Genomic DNA, 21,657 nt, shown 5'->3' with positions numbered 1-21,657 from the left:
ATATTAGACTACTTGCTGGCTAGTGGCAATATTTTGCATGTTGTGTGGTGACAGAACATGATGCAATGTACGATCCAAAAAGAAAATATATGTGCGGTCAACCCTAGGCTCATGTAAAGTAGAATCTTCTGACAAATTGAAATATCTACTAAAGAATTTTGAGTTTAATGAGGAAGATGACAGAGTTGATCTTTGTAGATGGGTGTGGTATGTAGAGACTGCACTGTGCTCTAGGGCTCTTCTGCTAATGGTTCAATTCATCATGCTCTTGTAGACGTATTGTCATGTTCATGTCATGTCTTGCAGGTGAGCATCTGAGGATTTGTCCACAAGGCTACACCTGCTGCACCTCGGAGATGGAGGAAAACTTTGCCAATATCAGCAAATTGGAGTTTGACAACTCACTGCGAGAATCCAGCTTGTCAATCCAAGGCCTGCTCATCTCACAGAACAGGAACTTTGATAGTAAGAGCTTTTACCTTCACTATGTTTATGATACTGTGTTCACCAGCTGATATAATAAGATAAATACTGCATATTCAGTAATAATTTACATGCTCATGGGATTCTATCTGTGCTTTAAATTATTAACAGGAATTTATTGAAAGTGTAAAATAGCAGGGATCAGGTGAAGGTCCTACATACATATCGGTTTCTGACCTTCACCCTACGTGACACATGGTAATCAGTGGAGAGATTGTTTATTTAGTCAAATACATACAATAAATGCATTGAGCAATGCCTCAAGTTTGCTTTCTGTTATGCCGCTATGTCCAGTAAATTATCTTTCAGGAGATCACCATCATAGATATTTGTCTGTCATAACCTACCATGGTTAATGGTTGACTAACGTTCATCTAACTGAATCATTGAAACAATAAGCCACTTATTCTTCTTATTTCAGGTGTGTCTAGCTTAATGAGTGATATTCATTTTGAGGCCATTTTCATGGCTTACTGAAAGAATGCACATTGATACCTTTACAATTTACACACAGAACTAGTAGCAGCAAAGGGTTGTACCATGCAGATCATGAATGAAGGAACATTTGGTGTTATAGTGTGCACTTTTTCCCACGTTCTTTCTTTCCTGAACTTGTGAATATATAGACTGGAGATGAAGACAAATATACCCCCTTGTTGCCCCAGGTCTTTATGGTCAGGAAGTGCTTATATTGGGTGGTGACCCATCTCCCTGCAACTAGTCTCCCAACTCCTAGACTATGCATGTGCATGTGTAAGCCACTGAGAAATATATCTGATATCCACAATGGCTTTGGCGATGGGGATATTTTTATCTATGGCTGTACCAAGCATAAGCACAAGGAGTTGGCAGTAAGGATTTGGGTACTGACAATATGATGAACTTAATTGCCATAAAAAAAAAAAACTGACCTGTTACTAAAATTCACACTTCATATAAACTAGGGATGCACCGATACCGGTTTTTAAATATCGAGTATGAGTACCAATACTTTGCTTTCGGTACTTGTCGATACAGAGTACCAATACCGGTGCTTCCGCTGCCATGGAGCCACCTTCCCGGGCAATCTGATTGCCCAAGAAGCTGGCTCTGTGTTGTCTAACCTGCTTGATTGAGCTTGGCCGGGCCAACCAGCATCAAGCCGGCTTCCAATCAGGAAGCCAGGCAGCGAGTAATGACCCGGTTCCCAGCTTCCTGAGTGGTCGGGAAGGAAGACCGGCCAATCAGCATAGAGTGGCTTCCCGGCCAATCAGGAAGCTGGGAGGCAGGTCATTACCCGCCGCCCAGCTTCCTAATCGCATGGGTAGCTGGCTCGATGTTCCCCTATGGCACTGCTGGTCAGAGGAAGTCTTCCCCTGACGGGAAGTTCCAGTATCAGGGAAGGTATTGTAGCATTCGGGCGAGTACAACTACTCGCCCAAATACTAGTATCGGTGCGTCCCTAATATAAACCAATAGGCACATTTCAGCATATTATAAGTAAGAAAGTACCTTTTTCTTGCCATAAATACATTTTAAAAATGCACCAGAGCGCTCACTCATGTAACCTAAAGCCTAGGCAAAGATCACATGGTATCTGGCTATAAGGAGAATTGTGGGTGTTTCACTGTATTAGAGAATGTAGAGAGTCTTTTATTTTTAATCAAACAGATCCTGTCTGCCGACATAATGAGAATTTGGCTGCCTCAAGTATATATTTAATTACACCCTATACATAGGAACAAGGTTTTAAATACATTTACAGACATTTGATAAGATGATTTCACTAGGCTGAACTCTTTCACAGGTATAGCTATAAAACATTATAAAAGCTATAGTTCCTCTTTAATTACACTATAATTACACCTAAATCAACATTCACTGTAAACATAAGGTTTAAAAAAAATAAACTTGACAGTGTCATTTTAATATACATGTATCATTTCTTTCTTTGTCTTCTTGCGGTTAGTTGTTACCGCCTTCCTATGTGATTATTAGATATGCAGCTAACATTGAACAGTTCATTATAATAAAGATGGTAGATGCTTAAACAGGGTTAAACTTAATAGGGAGGTACACAATGGGTAATCCATAAAGTTTCAAATACAAAATTCTCCGGTGATAAGCCCCATTATCCTGCAAAGAGGATCTATTATATCGTTTTCTAATTTACAGTAAAAACAATAAAAGAAAAGAAAAGAACTAAACATTTTGAACAGACAAAAACTTACCGGGAAAGTGCAGTCTATTTTTTGTGAATACATATATTGAGTTATTATTGTATTGTTCACCTAAAAGTAATTGATTTCCTTTAATTAGTTAAGGCAAGTCATTCTGTAACAGAGTTGAAGTGGTGAAGTACTTTCTAGTAGTGTGGATGTTTGGAGACATGGTATAAAAAAAGCAGCACTGCACTTTGTCTACGATCCCTAAACTTGTATTAAACTCTCAAACGTTTTTTTTTTTTAAATATACATTGCCCAGCAAAGTCTCCTTTTTCACTTACCTTAAGCTGTGGTCATGTGATACTCCAGCACCAGGTCCTTCCCCTATCTGTCTACTTCCCGCTTGGGTCCTTCTGGGTGTCCATATCACTGCCTCTATGACATGGACAGTTCCCCTTGGCTGTTCACTGGAGGAGCCCTCTCAGGATCCAGAAGACTACTGATGTCAGCCCTAAGGAAGTCAAGCCTGCGAGGGTTACTGTGCGATGCTGGATTAGGGGTCCTTGCTGGTGGAAACAGAATCAGTTAGGGACCTGGATTGGGGTATTCAGGTAAGTATGATTGGCTTCACCAGGAGGGAAAAAAACAAAACACCAGGCAGGATAGGTTAGAGGGAGGTGGGAGGGACGGATGTTAGAGAGATAGTTTTTGAGTGCCGTTGGGCTTTAAAGAAGGATTTCTGCCACTATAAGCCAGCTCACTGGGCCCCTGCCTTGTAAAAAATCCAAAATTTGCCAAAGGGAGGCGCCAGTTACATGAAGTATGAATAAGGTCAGTGGAACCCTGGCACTTGCGCTCTTGGACAGATGCCCTATTTTCCCAACACAGGGTCTCCCCGGGGCCCCTTCCTGGCTCTGAATCATCACATGTAGTTTCCTGTAATAGCTTTGCCACCTGACATTTCGAATGAAGGGCACAGGATATCTCTTAGAGGAAATATTCAAGGTAATTCAACATTCATTCAGACTGCAATAATAGTGGTTGATTTTATAAATTGTACATGGTAAGGGCGAAGTAAAGTCAAGTGTAAAGATCACGCATTCCTAGCTTGTGAAAAGTAATTGTAAAATAGAATGGAGTGATACGCAATTTAAAGGTTGCTTCTCTGATGGACCTGAAACATTTGTTAGTGAGAATGCCTCTGCTGGATTATCCAAAGGACTTGTATACAATATTGCTGGGTGCACGTACACGTTGCTTGCATTTGAAGTGGTTATTATGGCCAACATTTCTGTCCTTCTGCTGAAGGGGTTGGCCGGTACAACAGATGCTGACTCCTTTTGGCCTTCCTTCATTGTCAAGCAAGCATATGTGCGCTGATCGATTTGCTTAGTACTGTCTTTCTGCCCAGGCATCGGAAAGCACATAGTAGGTGATAGAGCTGTATACTAAGCAAATATAACCATTATGTCCCACCTATTGTATATGTATGGAGGGTGAAACCTTAAAGCATATCTAAAGCCAAAACTTTTATTTTAGTTTTGAAGAGCGTGGTTAGTGGTTAAAACCCTTGTTAGATTTTTATTGCTGCCCTGTTAGGAAGATCCATCTTCTCGATAAGCCCCAGAGTCTATTGTGACTGGGACTGAAAGTGAGGGACAAACCACAATTTTGAGTTGCCACCTGAACAAAAAAAAAGAGCCGAAATCTTCCAATGGCAACACTTGGTAACAACTATCTACGTGGGCATTTCTCTCATTTTGGAGAGATTTTCTCTCACATATTGTTGTGTCTACAAAAGAGGAAGTGAATGTAAATCTTCCCAATGGGGCAGAGATGAAAAGAAACCTGACAGGGGTTTTTCGTTTTTCCCTACTTATAAATGAAAAGAAAAGTTTTGGCTTTGGTTATACTTTAGGTTAGTGAGTAATCAGTGTAAGCAATCAGTGACTATTTTCTGCAGTAGACTCAAGATCAGTATGTTTTATCTGGATAATATCAAAATGTCTTTAGCAATCAGGGCACTTGTTCTAATATATTGTAAGCGCCTTCTGTCTGGTTTCAGGATACTTCCAGGACCTGTTGAATAAGTCGGAGCAGACTCTCCTGGACACCTTCCCGAATCGTTATGGGGAGCTGTACAGCCAAAATGATGGGAAGATTTTCAGAGACTTGTACTCGGAGCTGCGTCAGTATTATCGTGGCTCTGGGGTTAACTTGGAGGAGGCATTAACAGAGTTCTGGAGCCACCTGCTGGAGCGTGTATTCAAGTCACAGAGCCCGCAAGTCACTTTTTCCTACGAGTATTTGGACTGCTTGGCGAAGCAGTATGACCAGCTTAAGCCATTTGGGGACATTCCACGGGAAATGAAGCTAAAAGCTACCAGGGCATTTATTGCTGCCCGTTCATTTGTCCAGGGACTAGCAGCTGCTGCAGACATTGTCAAGAAAGTCACCCAGGTATGTAACCACAATCTCTACCATCACCTCTTATGTTCATTCACTCTGCTAAAGAAAGTGGTTGGACATCCAACATCATACAGCAAAAACCTTGTCGCTAATAAAAACAAAAGCTGACTGGAAAAGAAGTCTTTAAATACCTGTCCTGCTGCCCACACAACTGTTCTCTTCTATATTCATGAGTTACCCCTGCCTGAAGAATCTTCAGCTTCCCCTGCTGCATTTTGTGGGTCCTACATCCGGCCAGCCCTGTCACAGAATTAGGTGGTGGTGTCAGTTCTGGGGTGGCGCACTAATTTCCTGATATTTTAATTTAAACTGTTAGGAAGTATACATTACATTATTTCTAGCTTTTCCAAGCGAAAGGGATACAATTGCACAACTTGCATATATGTTAAAGCTGTCACAAACCTTAAAGAAGAACTCCGTGCAGTGCAGGGTTAGAAGTAGGTGCTTGTTTCGGTCCAGGGTCTAAAATAAATAAGATATACTCATCCAATCCTCGGTCCCACGGTGGTGACTGCTCACCTCTCTGCCCCTCCGCTCCAGCTGTAGAATGTCCCCAGGTGTCCTCACTTCCAATGCAAGTGAACGGATGTGATCGATGACATCATGGGACCTTAGACTGCCAGAGCTTAGGGGAAAAGAGGCTGTGTGGACTGGTTTATCAGGCAGGACCGAGGATCAGGTGAGTATATGTTTTTTTTATTTAGACCCTAGACCAAATCGAGCAGTTAACCCTTGCAGTGTGGGGGTAGCCTCAGTGCATGGGTTCATTTTTACTGCTCAGAGCTCTTCTTTAAGACTGCGCTCTAGGAAAAATTAAAAAAAACTACCCTTGCAGTGGGTCTGCCCCCGCACTGGAAAGGTTAACTGCTCATTAATATCTAGGGGCCCTGTGTAGACTGCAGTCCTGAAAACTCCAAGACCAACGCCTGCAGCTTTCTACGCCCTGGAGGTTGGTGGCCCACTGCTGTCCTCCCATTTACTGTAATGCAAGCTCCACAGCCCTGCATTATACATAAGGATGTCAAAGGACAGTCCACAAGCCACGGTGTAGGGGGAGAGGTGAGAATCATCTGCCGGGGGAGTGGGGATCAGGTGAGATCTCGATAACCTAGTCCTAAACAAGCATTTAACCCTTGCAGTGTGGGGGCAGCCCCACTGCATGGCGAGTTTTGAGTTTTTCTCAGAGATAGACTTACTGTATCTCTGAAATGGTCAGATCCAAAGATGTAAATGACTATGTTGCTTCTCACCGGCCAATAGTTCAGTGAGACTTGAGTGACATATCTTTGGTTTAATTGCTCACTTTTGTAACAGGTTTACATTTAGAATTAGGCTTCTCCCCTGCCAGTGTCTGTTCAGTAGCTCTCCATAGATGTCTATGTAACCGTGTCACCATACAGGAGACATCATAGAAATCCATGGGGATCTACTGTGCAGGTGCAGCCGGGGGGGCATCAAAGGGTTGGTTTGGCCAAACCTAGAGAAGTTGAATGGCTCACTGTCTTCCTATACCTCTTAACGACTCGGGAAAGATCAGAATGCTCCTTTGGTCTACTTGCTACATTCTTTACAATAGGGTCTTATTGTTGTTGCTTTATTTTCCATTATTATTATTATTATAGAGTAGCAGGCCTCATCCAAGGGCAGAATTAAAAGTTGTACCATGAGGGGCTGAGACAAATACTTTGGCAGGGAGGTTTTACTGGTGGAATCCCCAAGATATATAATAAGATAGGGAGGTGGTTGAACTTACAAATCTACAAAAAGCTGTGAAGTCAGTTTTGATCTAACAGACACTTTAGATTATCATTATCAACATATCATTCTTTCCTTTATCTTTCCTGTTTCCTGAAGCCAAAGTGCTCTTGTAGCGGACCTGTTGCTTTGCATTGCTTGGGCAAAGCACATGTTCACTTTAAGATGAGTTTTCCAACTGTGTCCTTCACAAAACTAAAGTTGCTGTAATTGTCTTGTAATATAGTCCAGGTGACCTTGAGATAACGTCTTTATATTTTCTATTATCTGGGTGGGAATATGTGTTGTATTATTAATTCATCAATTAGTTGTACTAATTATTTTGTGAGTGATCAGACCACGGGTATTACACAGAGTGTTGACCATGGTTTGGGTAATGGTTAGGGCCCATAGTAGTGTTATTGCATTGCTGTTGTAGAATTGTGATAGGCTATAAATAGAATATAATAAGAATATTAAAGCCTGGCATATTGTTCATATTCCCGGCGATGACACCATTGTAATGACATCACCAGCCCTGGCCATAGATCAGTTCCAGGATATTTGTCAGTTCATCACCAAATTATATGTCATTTGAGCGTTGTGTGTTATGATGTTCTGACAGTGTGACAGGTAACAGTAACCACTCTGAGGATTAACAAGGCTTTTTGACAAAATGCAGCCTCCTCGGCACTGCAAGTCATTCTAATCTAATATGGCACTTCTGGCTTGTATTAAGTTAAGCCAAGTCGATAGTAATAAGCTTTTTGTCCATTAAAAAAACAGCTTTCTGCAGCCACCTTCTGGCTTAAAAATTGCATTTCTTTTAATTGGTAAATGTGTGTTAGTGATGGAAGCTAAATAGGGGAATATAATGCTCTGATCTTCCCCACCTCCAATCTTTGTCAGTCCCTCCGCTGGCTGCCAACTGGACAGAAAATACATTTCAAAATGATAACTTCAGCCTAGAAAGTTCTTTCCAAACTGCCCCCCCTACACATGGCCTCACTGATATCTAGGCATGTCCTCATGCCCACCCTCTTCACAATACATTCTACACTCTAGTCACACCTGCTCATACTAGGATGATGTGTGTATGCCATTGCACTGCAATGCACAACAATAGAATCCCATTATTGTCTACGGTGCCCTTCCACTCCTCTGCAACATGCTGCAGTGTGATTTTTGAAGAGGTGCAGGCTCTTCTTTTGATGCTACACTGTGTGTTTTTTGCCCCATAGACTTCAATGAATGGTACATATATTTTTGTTTAGTGCATAACAACAAGCCCCCACCCCTTAGCAACCTTCATTTGCAAAAACAAATACACTTAAGGCCCAGAAAATGTATGGAATACGGAAATGCAGACTCACAAGTGTGAATGGAGACTTGTTTTCTTCTCAGGCTCTCTCTACTGCTACTGTCCAAGCCAAAATGCCATCCTTAAAATGTATGTCCAGCCCTCTTTTTTTTCTTTTGGATAGATGGGGAGGATTAGAACTCCTGCCAGGTTTTTTTACTGCTATCTGGAGCGCTGATGAACAATTCTCCTCCCATTTGCATTCCTCGTGGCAACTGTTGCACCAGACAGGAAGTGAGGAACAATCTCCAAAAGCAGCATTGAGAAAAATCAAAATGTTTTTATTTTAGTGGAAAAGAGGAAGGCTATAACCCCTGCCAGCTTTTTATAGATGCAACAACTAATCGATTAAATTGATTATAATCGATGATGAGAATCATTAGCAACGATTCTCATAATCGATTAGTTGCTTTTCGATTAGTTGCAGCCGCCGCTCTTGCTATGTTATAAATGCAGGGCTGTTACCCCTGTTCTATGTTTTAAATAGAGTCTGTGCAGGGGTATATACTTATTCAAATGTGTAACTACAGTATGTATCCATATTATTTCTACTTGTTTGTAACTAGGGATGTACCGATACTAGTACTTGTACTCGCCCTCCGATACCTTTCCCGATACTGGAACTTCCGGTCAGAGGGAGATTTCCTCTGACCAGCAGTGCTGCAAGGGAACATGTAGCCGTGAAGCTGTCTCCATGATGTTTGGCCGGCTCAATGCTGATTGGATGGGAAGCCGGGCAGGCCAGGCAAGGCAAGGCGAGCCAGGCAAACTAATCTGATAATATGGCAACATGACCCCCACCCTGCAGACAGATCATTCCCCTCACATAGATCCTTAGCAGCAGTCATTACCATACCAGTCCCTCAGCCAGCTGGGCAGACACCGCTCTCTAAGCGGATCTGCCCACGTCTCCTGTCTGCACAGCGCCCACGTGATCGGCCCTCAGCCTGTTACTGTGCATGCACCCTGAGGGCCAATCACGTGGGCGCTGTAAACACAGGAGACGTGGGCAGAACCAGGAGAGCTTGGAGAGCGGTGTCTGCCCAGCTGGCCGAGAGACTGGTACAGTAATGACTCCTGCTAACGGTCTATGTGAGGGGAATGAGGTGCCTGCAGAGTGGGGTCGTGTCACCATATTGTCAGATCTGTTTGGCCGGCTTCAATGCCGATTGGCTGGGTATTCCTATTCAATACCAGTATCGGTGCATTCCTATTTGTAACAGCTACTTTGTACTGCACTAATAGGATGGTGATGGTGTTTAAATCAAAAATAATAATGTTAATAATATTCCAACAAAATTCCAATATTCCAAAGCAAAAGAATAAAAAGTATCTTCCCTACAGGTTCCTATGAGCAAAGAATGCACACGAGAAGTTATGAAACTGATGTATTGTCCGTTGTGCCGGGGTCATGCTACTACAAAGCTGTGCGATAACTACTGTTGGAACGTCATGCAGGGATGTCTGGCTAATCAAGCAGATTTGGATTCTGAATGGAGAAATCTGATTGGTGAGTAGAGAGCACAAGATTCACCATTCACACATAGGGCTAAACTCTTTCATCCTTACTATTTCACTTCAACGCTTTCTGACTCACAGACCCGGAGAGAGAAGAGGAATCCTGACTTTTCTCTGACTTCTGTTTGCTGTTCTGTGCACTTGCTGGCAATTCCCAGCTGTCAGAATTTGCCGCAGTGTGTTTCGACAGCAGCTATTACAGCTGCTGCTATAAAAAAATGGGGCGTCTGACACAGTGTTTATAAGCACCGATCAGAGGTGGGATAGAGACATGCAAAGTAACATTATTACATTTGTATTTTCTCTGTTTTGGTTCATCTGCAAATTAATGGAAATTAAAGGAAAAAGCTTTATTCTGCATATGATGTCGGTCAAAGCGGACCATCTATGTCTATCAGGTAGTCATGCCCCCCCCTTCCCCAACACAAATGGCTTTAAAAAGCCATTTGTAAACTAACAGATCACCCAGAAAACAAAAATAACTTACCTCAGCCCAGTCCTCCATTGCTTCTGGAAGACACGGGTGACTATCTCTCCTGGGATAGTTGGGTACTAATCCTGAAGAAACGCACACTTGCATTAGGCTGGAGTGTATCCTCACAGGAATTCGAGCTCCCAGCTCTGCAGGAAGGCAGGGTGATGTCACCTGTGGCTCTAGTAAGTGTTAAAAGCCAAGGCTGAGGTATCCGTATGTTTACAAACGGCTTCGAAATCCATTTGCATTGGATTTGGGGGGGCAGACCTCCTTTCGACATAGGATAGCAGCCTGAAAGGTACAAAGATTTTTTGAAAAAATTGTTCCTATTTAGCCCTTATCAACCCTTAGTTTGCGTTAATTGTCCCTAATGAATTCCTTCTACCCCTTCTCCCCTTAGTATTATTTTCCTGATTATTTATTTATTATTTTTATTTTATTTAAAAAAGTGCAAAATGGAAAAAAGCCTTAATTTAATTTGTAAGTAACTTTGTAATGCGTTGGTCCACAATCCCAATTTGATTGTAACAGGGCAAATTATAGAATAGAATTTATCAAAGTAGATTTTTTTTTAATTTTTTGTCTGTTTTTGTTCCTTTTTTTGTCTATGGATTGCATAAAAAGTAAAATAATTTTTCCAACATTTCTAAAAGAAAGCCTTGTTTGTTCTTATAAAACAGTATCTGTATTGTTTTGTATGACAAAATGATTGCCAAATAAACAGGCCCATAGTAGAAATATATATTGGTCCATGGGAGAAGTGTGAGAGCTGAAGTGATTAAAACACAACTCTAGCCAAAAACCAGAGCTTTGGACAACTGAGTTTATAATTAATGACATTAACATTAGCCTCAGTTCATATGTCACGATGAAAGTCTTGAGAGGAATTACTTGGATCAGAAAATGGGGTGATGCTATGCTTTTATATACATATAGTCCATAACAATGACTGTTCTTGTGATTTTCAGAGTCTTTAATGTTAGTTGCGGGCAAGTTTAATGGAGCTGTGGGAGTGGAGTACATTGTGGGAACCATCCACATAAAGATTTCCGACGCTATAATCTACATGCAAGAGAACAAGGATTTGATAACCAACAAGGTATTTATAGACAATGTACCTGAGTTTGCATCAGACAGCATGATGTAAACAACCATTGGAGATACACTATATGTAAACTCAATGGCCTGGATAATGGAAACATTTGGAACGCGAATGGGGCTACCCTTTTCCTTTGACAAATATGAATCATCTTGTGATATGCAATAGCAACTCCATTTCTGCACTTCCTTTGCATCTTTTTTCTCTTCACTTCTTTGGCTGAACAGATCAGTCGAGTAACAAAGAGAAGCTTAGTATAAGCAGCTGTGGGTGGCAGTTAAGTGAACCTTTTGCTTTACCCAGCAGTCTGAGGGGTATACAATGAATGACCCAAAAAACAAGACCCCTGTCAATACAACTGCTATGTGAGAAGCAGGTATGGATGGTTGAACATTGGGATGTTGAGTGCCTTGGCCACAATGGCTAATAGCCATTCTGCCATGTACTGCAGCCAATATGTGACACTCCTGACTTTGTGGGGGTATAACCCCTCTCCCATGCATGATAACCCTGATAAAAATGCTTGTAGTAAACCAGGGATCATCAACACTGGTTTATCTATAATTTAAAAACATGATATTATTCAGTGAATCCACTTCCAACTGCACAACTTCTACAGTATTCTAGGATGTGGTTAAATACCTTTGGAATGGATTCAGATGCAGTATTCATCATTATACGTGGCTAGCTGTGAAGCAAAAGATGTCTGCATTGTCAGCTTTACCTCTGGGGGGCTGCCAGACATTTGCTGAGCTTCTGCCACCTTTAATATATAGATATAGAGAGAGAAAGACAGAGAGCGAGAGCGAGAGGTTTTACAACTCTCCTGCAGACAAGAATATATAGTTGACTTAGGTTTACTTGAATATATTTGTTGCTATAATACTGAGCACTCATCCTTGGAGCTAGATATTGCCTCCTAATGTTTCCATTTGTATAGCCTTACACCACCAGAGCTTGGACCTACAACCAACCTGCTGCCCCAATTCATGAAGTCTCACTCCGTTTAGCACACCAGTATCTATCCAGTGCTAAAATATCCGTTCTGGATGGACTGTCCCTTTAAAGCTAGTCATACAGATGAGGCCTGAAGAGTGGAAACAATTGTACAGTAAATAATAAATACATAGACTAATGGTCTTATTTTCATTCCATTCACCCCTTGTTGTGCATTTATTAATTAGGAGAACAGACAGTTTGCATGGAATCTTCCACATATCCTGAATAATGTGCTCTCAAGACAGATAGAGGATATATTTTATATTATGCGTCAGCCATGTTAACACTGCTTTACTGATTTGGGTGAATAATACATTTGCTACAAACTCTGCTACTTAACAAGAGTCCCTTTCATCCCTGCAGGTCTTCAAAAGTTGTGGGAACCCCAAAAAGGGTGGCAAGACTCCCAAAGCAGATGAAAGAAGAAGAAAAGGAAAGGCTGTTCAAGAAGATAAATCTATCGTACCCAGCATGGAGAACCTGGTGAGTGATGAATGCAGGAGTGCCTGATATATTCTCAATAAAGTGACACGGGGTCATTCTTGTAACAAGGCATTCCCTATCAAGACCTTCTGCCAGTCTTAGAAAAGTAAACTTATAGCTGCTGTTGTACTTGTGGCATAAATGTCTCTTACTTGACAGCACTGTAAATATCTATACTAGATATGAATGAACATTTCAAAACCGAAATGAAACCAAATTTAAAAATAATGTCAAGCCGAAACTGAATATGTTTTTTCAATGTTTTTCAAATTTTTAAAAATATTTTATTTTTATTTAATTTTTATGAACTTTTTATATTTAATTTTTGTTTATTCATTTTTTTTTAAAATGTTTTTTTACTTTACTTTTAGGGGCTCTGGGGAAATATTAGGGGTCTAAACAGACCCCTTATATTTCCCTTTTAAAATAGAAAAAGAGATTGAGGACACATATCCCTCAATCTCTTTTTCTGTATCCCCTGTTATCAATGAACAGGAAGCCTCTATACTGAGTGTTCCTGTTCATTGATAACATGGTATGTTTACTATAACTACAATCTTGAATGAACAGGGGGTGATGTAGATCACTTCCCATTCATTTATAATTGAGGACACAGTAAACATACTATGTCCTCAATTATGTACAAACACTCAGTGATCACTGACTGCTTGTACCCGCTCTCCATCCTGACACGCTGTCACAGGAGGCTGGGCGGAGCGGTGCGGCAGCATAGCTCAGCCTCCTGTGACAGCTGACAGCTGTCTCCACCCACACCACTCTTCTGATCGCTGGACGCTCACAGCGCTCTCCTCCCACACTGCTCGGCCTCCTGTAACAGTTTCTGGAGAGAAATCACGGATGCTCTGCTATTTCAGCCAAAAAATTTAACTTTCGGCATTTGGCCGATATGTTTCGTCAGCCGATATATCGGTGCATCCCTAATCTATACTATAGTGTTATATGTCTAGAGATATATATGTCGTCTATAAATGAGGAATCTGAATCTCATTAATCTAATTATGGAATGGAATCAAACTGGGCTTCTATAAAATATGCAACTCCCCAACCGCATGATTGTTCCAGTTTGCAATGAAGCTGGAGAATGAGCACGAAAGTCAAGCAACTTCCATTTTCAAAAGAGATCAGCAATGGCCAAACACTCATTCCCCAGCTTCACTGCAGACTGGAACATTAGTATGTGGCATGGGAGTTGCAGATTTAATAGAAATTGGATTGCTTGACAGCCAGGGAGCCAGTATTTTCAGCAGAACTCCCTAGCGGCAGCCTACATATGTATCTTAGTACAGCTTACCTTTAGGGACATGTCAGACAGTAGGGCTGCTTAGGTGAGCCCAGAGCTATAAATGACTGTTATCCAGCAGTCTCAAGTGGGAAGAAGAATGTTTTATAATTCTCTACTTAAGGAGCTGGAGAAAATACCCGAATCAAGTGTATCATTAGCACTGTGAATTCAAATGGAAACCATTTTCTTCAATTATATTATAACCTCATTCAAATGATATAACTTTGAAGAGGATACCCCCCATCTTTTTTAATGTATGGGCAATGTAAGATCTCATTCCTAAAATCTCCAATACAGCTTTATTGGAAGTTTTTTGTAGACTTTGTCCTAGTAGGTCCATGACCAAGAGGACCTGAACTGTATACAGAAAAGGCAGAAGGAAGACAAAGGACCAAAAACCAGTATTGTCTATAGGCTCCTGCAGCTGATTATTTCCCCATCTATCACTTACAATGCGTATTCACACTGTGTCTCTGTGTGGGGGCGGCCATCCTGAAAAGGAGAAGGGTTTTACTTTATGTCTGAGCCTCTTCCTCCCCCCCCCCCCCCCCATGACTGGGGATCTGATGACTGGTAGGGCTATTGATCAGGAAGCAGCAGAAGAGGTGCAGATAGCACAGCTCCACAAAATGCATGATTCAGAAGCAGGAAAATCCTTGCATCTCATGTCCTCGGGTACGGCTTCTTCTCCAGGAAATCCCTCAGAAGTGAGCAGTACATCACTAAATCTCACTCTAAACCCACTGGGATCTGAGGCAGCAGTGTCTTATATCTCACATTTCAGATACACAGCTATGAGACTGTAGGCACAGTAGTTCCTAGGCACACATACCTTCACATATAGTGAACTGTTCAGGGTAATGCTTAGGCACATTATTCCTAGATGTTCCCTATAAATTAGTAAATCTTCACTTTTTTAGTTCAGGTCCATTTTAAGAGACGTTTGATGTTTGTTGTTGAGATGTTTATAAGTTTTTTTGGCTGTCAATAGACCCTCCTAGGTAATGGATTTTGGCATGGGGTGGATTTATCTTGCCTGGTGCACACACAATGCATTTATATATTTTGTGGCTATTGAGAAATATATGTAAAGGAAAGATTTTTTGCCCGCAGTTCAGATTTAAGTGATGTAACTACAGTAAGCTAAGAACTTTTTGGTTGCTGTGGGTCACCTCACTTTCCATTTAGAACATGCAGAATTCTTTCATTTGTGTAGTATGCATTTAGTAGGCCAAGGACTTTGTGTTATCCCACTAGGCTCCATTACTCTATAAATGTAATCATACTTATTTTTGTAGGTAATAGATGTGAAAGCGACGCTCAGTGACATTCAGGATTACTGGATATCATTACCAAGTATGTTCTGCAATGAAAAGACTATCGCTGGTCAAGGCAACGAAGACAAGTGCTGGAATGGAATGGCCCGAGCTAGGTAATTCATTCTGTCCCTAGCAGCTGGACATGTGCAGGGAAATTTGTGAGGGCTCAGTCAAGTTGATTTGCGTGGAGTCATTGGAGACACATTTATAACATTTTAGCAGTGTTCCACCTCACAATGTTTTCATGCTCCAGCTATGGGGCAAGAAAGTCAGTGGTGGCCCACACACACCTATTGTTATAGTATATCTAAAGGTTCCTGTACACCAGCATAAACAGGTCCTAAATCCAGTTTCTATGTGAAGCCCGAGCCTCATAAAATAAAAAATTTAATTATTTTACCTCCCTTGAGTTGTCTCACATGCTCCCATCCCAGACACTGCAATTCACTGCGGGAGGGTTTTACAACAGAAGCAGTGCTGCCAATACAGAAAGCTGCGGTCAGGAGCTGATTGACAAGCTACAGGTTTGTGAATCAGCAGTGACACTACAGATATCCACACCCCTTATAAAACATTTTTCATCCCATTGTATTGCAGGCATGCACAACCTAGATTAGAGTGACAACTCTGCTCTGAATTCAGGAGCATTGCAGCAGTGTTGCCACGCCATCACAAGAAGCTGCATTAGGTAAAATTTACTGGCAGGATCAACAGGTATTTGTGAGATTTTGTAAGGGGCTATGAATACAGATGCACTTACAATTAAGTGCTGTAGTACATAGTTGTTTAATGGGAGGCCATAGTTCTACTTTAAACTTATACAAGCCCGTGTCAGAAATTGTTTTTGATGGTTTACTCCTCTTTGGTTAAAACATCAATATGCTGTTTGTATAATAAGAATCATTGTGCAGTATTACTGACATTTATAGTAATAAGTTGTGTTTTGCTTTAGGTACATGCCAGAACGGATGGGCAGTGGCCTTGCCAACCAAATCAATAACCCTGAGATTGACGTGGATATTACCAAGCCTGATATGACCATCCGTCAGCAGATCATGCAGCTGAAGATCATGACAAACCGCCTCCGCAATGCCTACAATGGAAATGATGTGGACTTCCAGGACACAAGTAATCCTATTTCTATTTTAATATGAGCTCCAGATGTCTGAGCACTGAAGGTTAAACGTCAGTTCCGGTTAGCCATTCAGTATATGTAACTGCTGTCGGTGTCTGGAATTTGCAATAAAAAACTGATGTCGGTTTGAGGCTTTTAGAGTAGGTGCAGGTTTAAGTGAACTTGACTTTGCTTAAACTATTTCTAAGTAACAGCAGTGCTGTGCAAATACCTTGTGGTCCCTTTAAATTGATCAATGTGTCCTTGGGCGTCTCCAGGTGTGGTGTCACCACTCTGGGACGTCATCGTGCACGCGCGAGATCATTGTGAATGTGCTTAATGATGTCATGCACGCTTACCTGCCAATGGACACCGGCAAAGGGAGGAGGAGATGTTTACCCGGCGGGATAAGGTATGCTGCCGGGTCCCCTCCTCTCTCATGCAACAGTTGGGTTCTCGGCCCATGACCGAGTGCCCGACTTTTCATAGGGGGTGACACCAAAATAACTGTTAGTCATTTTGGTGTCACCCTGTGCGGGCCGCACCCCCCTTGGGATGCCACTGGTGTCATCTGCCTGCTGTAAATCTCAGGAATGGATGGACAGAGTTACAAATCTTTTGGCTGGTAAAACAGCTCTCGTATATCTGAAAAACTAAGAATACCCCATGGAAATTGGTAATGTTGAACATGTTTGAACAGGCAGACATTTAATCTTTGCTCAAACAGTGCCTGCAGATTAAGGTCGTATACTTGAATAAAAACACAAGGAAACTTTTCCTTCAGTCATTTATTTAACAAAAATATCAATAGATGTAATGTGTACTCTGGTAGCAGAATTTACACAGTTAAGCCTCAGAGGCTGGAATTGCTCCCTGCAGTAGAAGTTATTTCTTGTAGGCTTTTGTATAACCGCCCTCCAGTCTCTGAATCCACTTTAATATTTGGCCACTTCTGTATACCAGATTTCTTCAGTTGCAAGACATTTGTTTGTTTCCTTGTATGAACTGCTGATATCAAAATCCCCCTACAAAATTCCAGTGGGAATCAAATCACGGCTTGGGTACTGCAAGCCATTCCTTGGTGGATCTACTAGAGTGCTTTGGATCATTACGGTGTTGAAAGACTCATTTCTGGTACAACTTTTGGACATATGGACTCACACTCATCAAGCACACTTTGATATGATGCAGAATGCACAGTTGACTCAGTGACTGTAAGCAAGGCAACCCCAAACCATAATATTTCTACCACCATGCTTCACAATTATTGGTTTCAGCACATTGTTCCAGAAGGCCTGGTCTTCACCTGTGTGTGTTCTATAGAAGACTCTATTTTTCCTCTAATGTTCTTTTTGTACAGAAAATACTTTTTCTTAACACCTTCGTAACCTCTCATTCAGGTTAAATTGGTGCAATCTCTTTCTGATTGTAGATGTAAGCAGTTTGACCCCAACTGTTACCTGAACACCCCGCAATGACATTTTGGGGGTTTTGGAGACTTTTTTTTAGCATCAAACAGTAACCTGTTAGGTTGTATTTGCTGGGCTGGCCAGTCCTAGACAAATTAGCATTTTCTTTAAAAAAATCTATGTAATTGTAGATGTTTTCCTTACAGTGGAATGATTGGTTTCACATCATTTGGGAATCATTCTACTCATACATAGTCACAGTTTGCTTTCTAAAGGTCCTCAAAGAGCTCTCTTGATCTTGGTATGATGACACCACACACATCAATATCAGCAACACCAGCTCCTAAATACCTGAGGCTTAAATATAGAGATGCACCCATACTTTTCACATACCAGTGCTGATACTTGGCATTCTCATGAGAACTACCCGGGTTGCAGCGGGGACCTGGCTCTGGCGCTCCACCACTGTCCTGAAATCATTAGTCTGTATTGTTTTAGAAAAACTGTCACATGACAATAAACAAAAATGTATCAGTACTTGTACTTGTAAGTACTCGGCAAGTACCAGTACTCGTACTCACAAAACTGGTATCTGTGCATCCCTTTATTTATATTTATAAAAACAAAATCGTACATTAAAACAGAGATGTACAAATCCCAGGAGCTCCGTGTGCTCCTTACAAATGACAGCTGCCTCCTAACTTTTACATTTTTCTCTAGTCTAGTCTTCTAGACTAGAGCTCGAAAAGTATCTGTACTTGTACCGAATACGGTACTTGGTATCGGTGGATCCCTACAAATATGACAGCTTCCACCACACCCGCATACTCCCAGGGAGTGTGCACCTACCTGGGAGTATGGATTTGAATTGGCGGTAATTGTTGGATTTGACTTACTTTTTCCATATTACAATTCTGCATTTTTATTCATTTAGATAATGAAAATGAATACACCGTGTCAGTTTTTTCCAATAAATTTGTATTAGATTTTTTTGCAATAACAAAAAAAAAAGAATAATGTCAATACAGGTTGGACACCAAGACATACAATAAAGAGTCAAATGAAAAACAGACACAGTAAATTTAAAGATATTTCTCGAAAATAATCAATTATTTCACGATAAAGTGCACAGATCGCGTGAAGGAATGGGCATGGGAACATCATGTCAGTTTTATGCGTCATATGTTCAGGAACATCCCCTTGATCTGTAGGCACTGTTTGTATTAAGATCTAATGTTTTCCTGTCCAAATGAATCAAAGTTTAATTTCCATGAGGAATAGTTTATTTTTTCATCTGACTGTATGTATTTCATCTGTGTATTTAGCTGTTTGCCTGGAGATCAAGCTTAAAGTGACATTAAACCATCAGATTTTTTAACATAAAACAATACTGTAATGTTTGCCTTACTGTTATCCATGGTTGTTTCCCTTCTCTTTGCTGCTCTTCCTTTTAAATCCTCATGTCTTCTCATGCTTGGGGAGAACTTCCCTTTTCAGCTCAGGTCCTCTTCCTGTAGTGCTGGCTCAGGTTACAAGCCTATACAAACGGATACACAGACACCGTGTATCCATTCCTGAGACAAGGCAGTCTGCTGCAAAACAGAAGTTCTGCCCAGCATGAGAAGAGATAAGGATTTAAAAGGAAGAGCAGCAAAGAGAAGGGAAACAACCATGGATTACAGTAAGGCACACATTACAGTATTGGTTTATGTTAAAAAATCTGAGGGTTTAATGTCACTTTAATCTATAACTATTTGTCCAACTTGTATTTCATGTCTATGTACTAACAATCACTATTGTATTTTTCCAGGCGATGACATCAGCGGATCAGGAAGCGGAGACGGCTGCACTGACAGCGTCTGCGTCAAAACAGCCTCAGGAGACGCTGCTGTAGTGCACACGCAAACACATATAAATCATAATTCCAAATCATCAGAAGACACAGGGAACAGTGCTTACGCTCACTCATGGAGCCTCCTTATGCTTGTCATGGCTTTGCTCGTGGCACTTTCTGCTCGATGGTAACTTATGTGAATTTTCATATAAAAGGGAATGCTGTTTACTTCACCCTGCCCAAATCAACTCGACCTTCTCAGTTTGGATGTAGATGACAATGGAAAGGGAGAAGGAGCTGGAGATCAGGCCTCTATAACACTGTGTTCTTCTACAGGCTCACAAAGTCTCCATACCTGTACATTTTTTGTAACTGTGTGTATTTTATTTTCGGATACAGATAAATCTTAATCGGGCTGTTTTTTTTTTTTATTCTTTGATCGATAGCACAATATTGTTATAAGTGGCATAAAGCCTCACTAATACCGTGTCTCTTTTCTAAGATGAAAAATAAAATACATGAAAAAAATGTAAGATATTTATTAGTGCAAATACACACATCTATCAGCCTATAGAACGGACAGATTCAGAGAAGCAATGGATGCAGTTTTCTTTATGTGTCTATATATAAAGAACGGTCCTCTTTATTTCTGTCACCGGGCGTGATTTTGAGGAGAGGCATGAGAAGCCATCTTGTTGTCACCAGAGATTTTGTTTAGTCTATTTAAAGAGCTTGTCCTTATACAAAGGCTGAGTAGACTGTACACAAGAGCTTTGTGGAGACTTGCTTACTTATTCAGTATTGTAGTCATCTGCATCACAAAACTGCAAACATAGACTGAGAGAGCATGTACCTTGGCAAGAGAGCTGTGCCCTGATCCTCGCTCGCTATTGGCTAGTTGTTCTTAATAGGTTGCAGCCAATCATTTCCAGACTCCTCCCTTCCCGCCCCTGCTCATGTTAATTTGTATCATTGTTAGAGGTAGGACTGACAAGAGACGAGCCCAGCGCAGCTCATGGGAGGCAATGTAAAACTTATTTTGCTACTACTACTGAGAAATCACACAGCTTTACTTACAATATTAACGACTTCATAGATTGACTGTACAAACTTTTATTCATGTTATGGTGAAAGTGGCACTATGGGCAAAATAAGAGGACAAATGGGCTACGTTTCCATCACCGTGACAAACAAAGTATGCCGCACTTTTTTCCAGTACAGCCGCATGACATCACACTGTACCCATAGAACTTAATGAAATATTAATATACTTCAATAAAGTTATAACAAACTTTATAAAGCCAATCCCACAATGCATTGGGATTGGCACACCAGCTCATGGTGTACAACGCACACCAGAAGCTGTGCGTTATAGCGCAGCTGCTAGTGTGAATCAGCCCTTACCACATCAGTTTTAGTTTTTTTAGCCACCCCCCTCCCCCCCAGTAATAGTTTCACTACCTGTTGCCAGTAGATCTGTTATTTTTTCACTTTCTTTTGCAGGCCAAGCTGTCCAGCTATAGCAGCAGTTACAGGGGTTGGGGTGGAATCATATTACACTGACAGGGGTGCTTACTATAGTCAGATTTTACTTCTAGGGTTTAAACCTTTTTTTTTCAAATGTTTCTGTAATTGCCTAAAAAGAAGTATTAGCTGGAATTGGGCTTTATTTTTAAATGTTACTTGTAATGTCCATCTAAGACTATCCTGTCTACAGGGAGACAACATTGCTGTGTAATTTCACTGCAGAATGAATAGTGTTGTCACCCTATTACAGGAAGTGGAAATATAACGCATCTACTGACAGTATTGATAAGTACTAAAACTGTTTCAGGGAAGTCTCCTTGATTTTGCTCATAGTTTCACTTGGAGTTTGTTAGGAGATTAGACTTTGCTGGGTACAAGATATAAGCA

The 21,657-nt window shown here is 41.0% G+C and overlaps 1 protein-coding gene across 1 annotated transcript in view; it reads left to right on the top strand.

Moving 5' to 3' along the window:
- The window catches only part of GPC1 (glypican 1), an 85,484-nt gene extending 64,885 nt beyond the window's left edge, over nt 1–20,599 (top strand). The window contains exons 2-9 of the mRNA XM_018554834.1: nt 307–465; nt 4,693–5,087; nt 9,535–9,700; nt 11,152–11,282; nt 12,645–12,764; nt 15,366–15,499; nt 16,339–16,514; nt 19,720–20,599. Coding sequence (XP_018410336.1) covers nt 307–465; nt 4,693–5,087; nt 9,535–9,700; nt 11,152–11,282; nt 12,645–12,764; nt 15,366–15,499; nt 16,339–16,514; nt 19,720–19,934 — 1,496 coding nt within the window. The 3' untranslated portion in view covers nt 19,935–20,599. The remainder of the gene's footprint in view (nt 1–306; nt 466–4,692; nt 5,088–9,534; nt 9,701–11,151; nt 11,283–12,644; nt 12,765–15,365; nt 15,500–16,338; nt 16,515–19,719) is intronic.
- The last annotated feature ends 1,058 nt before the right edge of the window (nt 20,600–21,657 follow it).

Source organism: Nanorana parkeri, unplaced genomic scaffold (genome assembly GCF_000935625.1).
Source record: "Nanorana parkeri isolate BGI_ZX_2015 unplaced genomic scaffold, ASM93562v1 scaffold174, whole genome shotgun sequence".
Taxonomy (NCBI): domain Eukaryota; kingdom Metazoa; phylum Chordata; class Amphibia; order Anura; family Dicroglossidae; genus Nanorana; species Nanorana parkeri.
The sequence above is the reverse complement of the archived record's forward strand: the minus strand, read 5'-3'. Positions and strand labels throughout refer to the sequence as shown.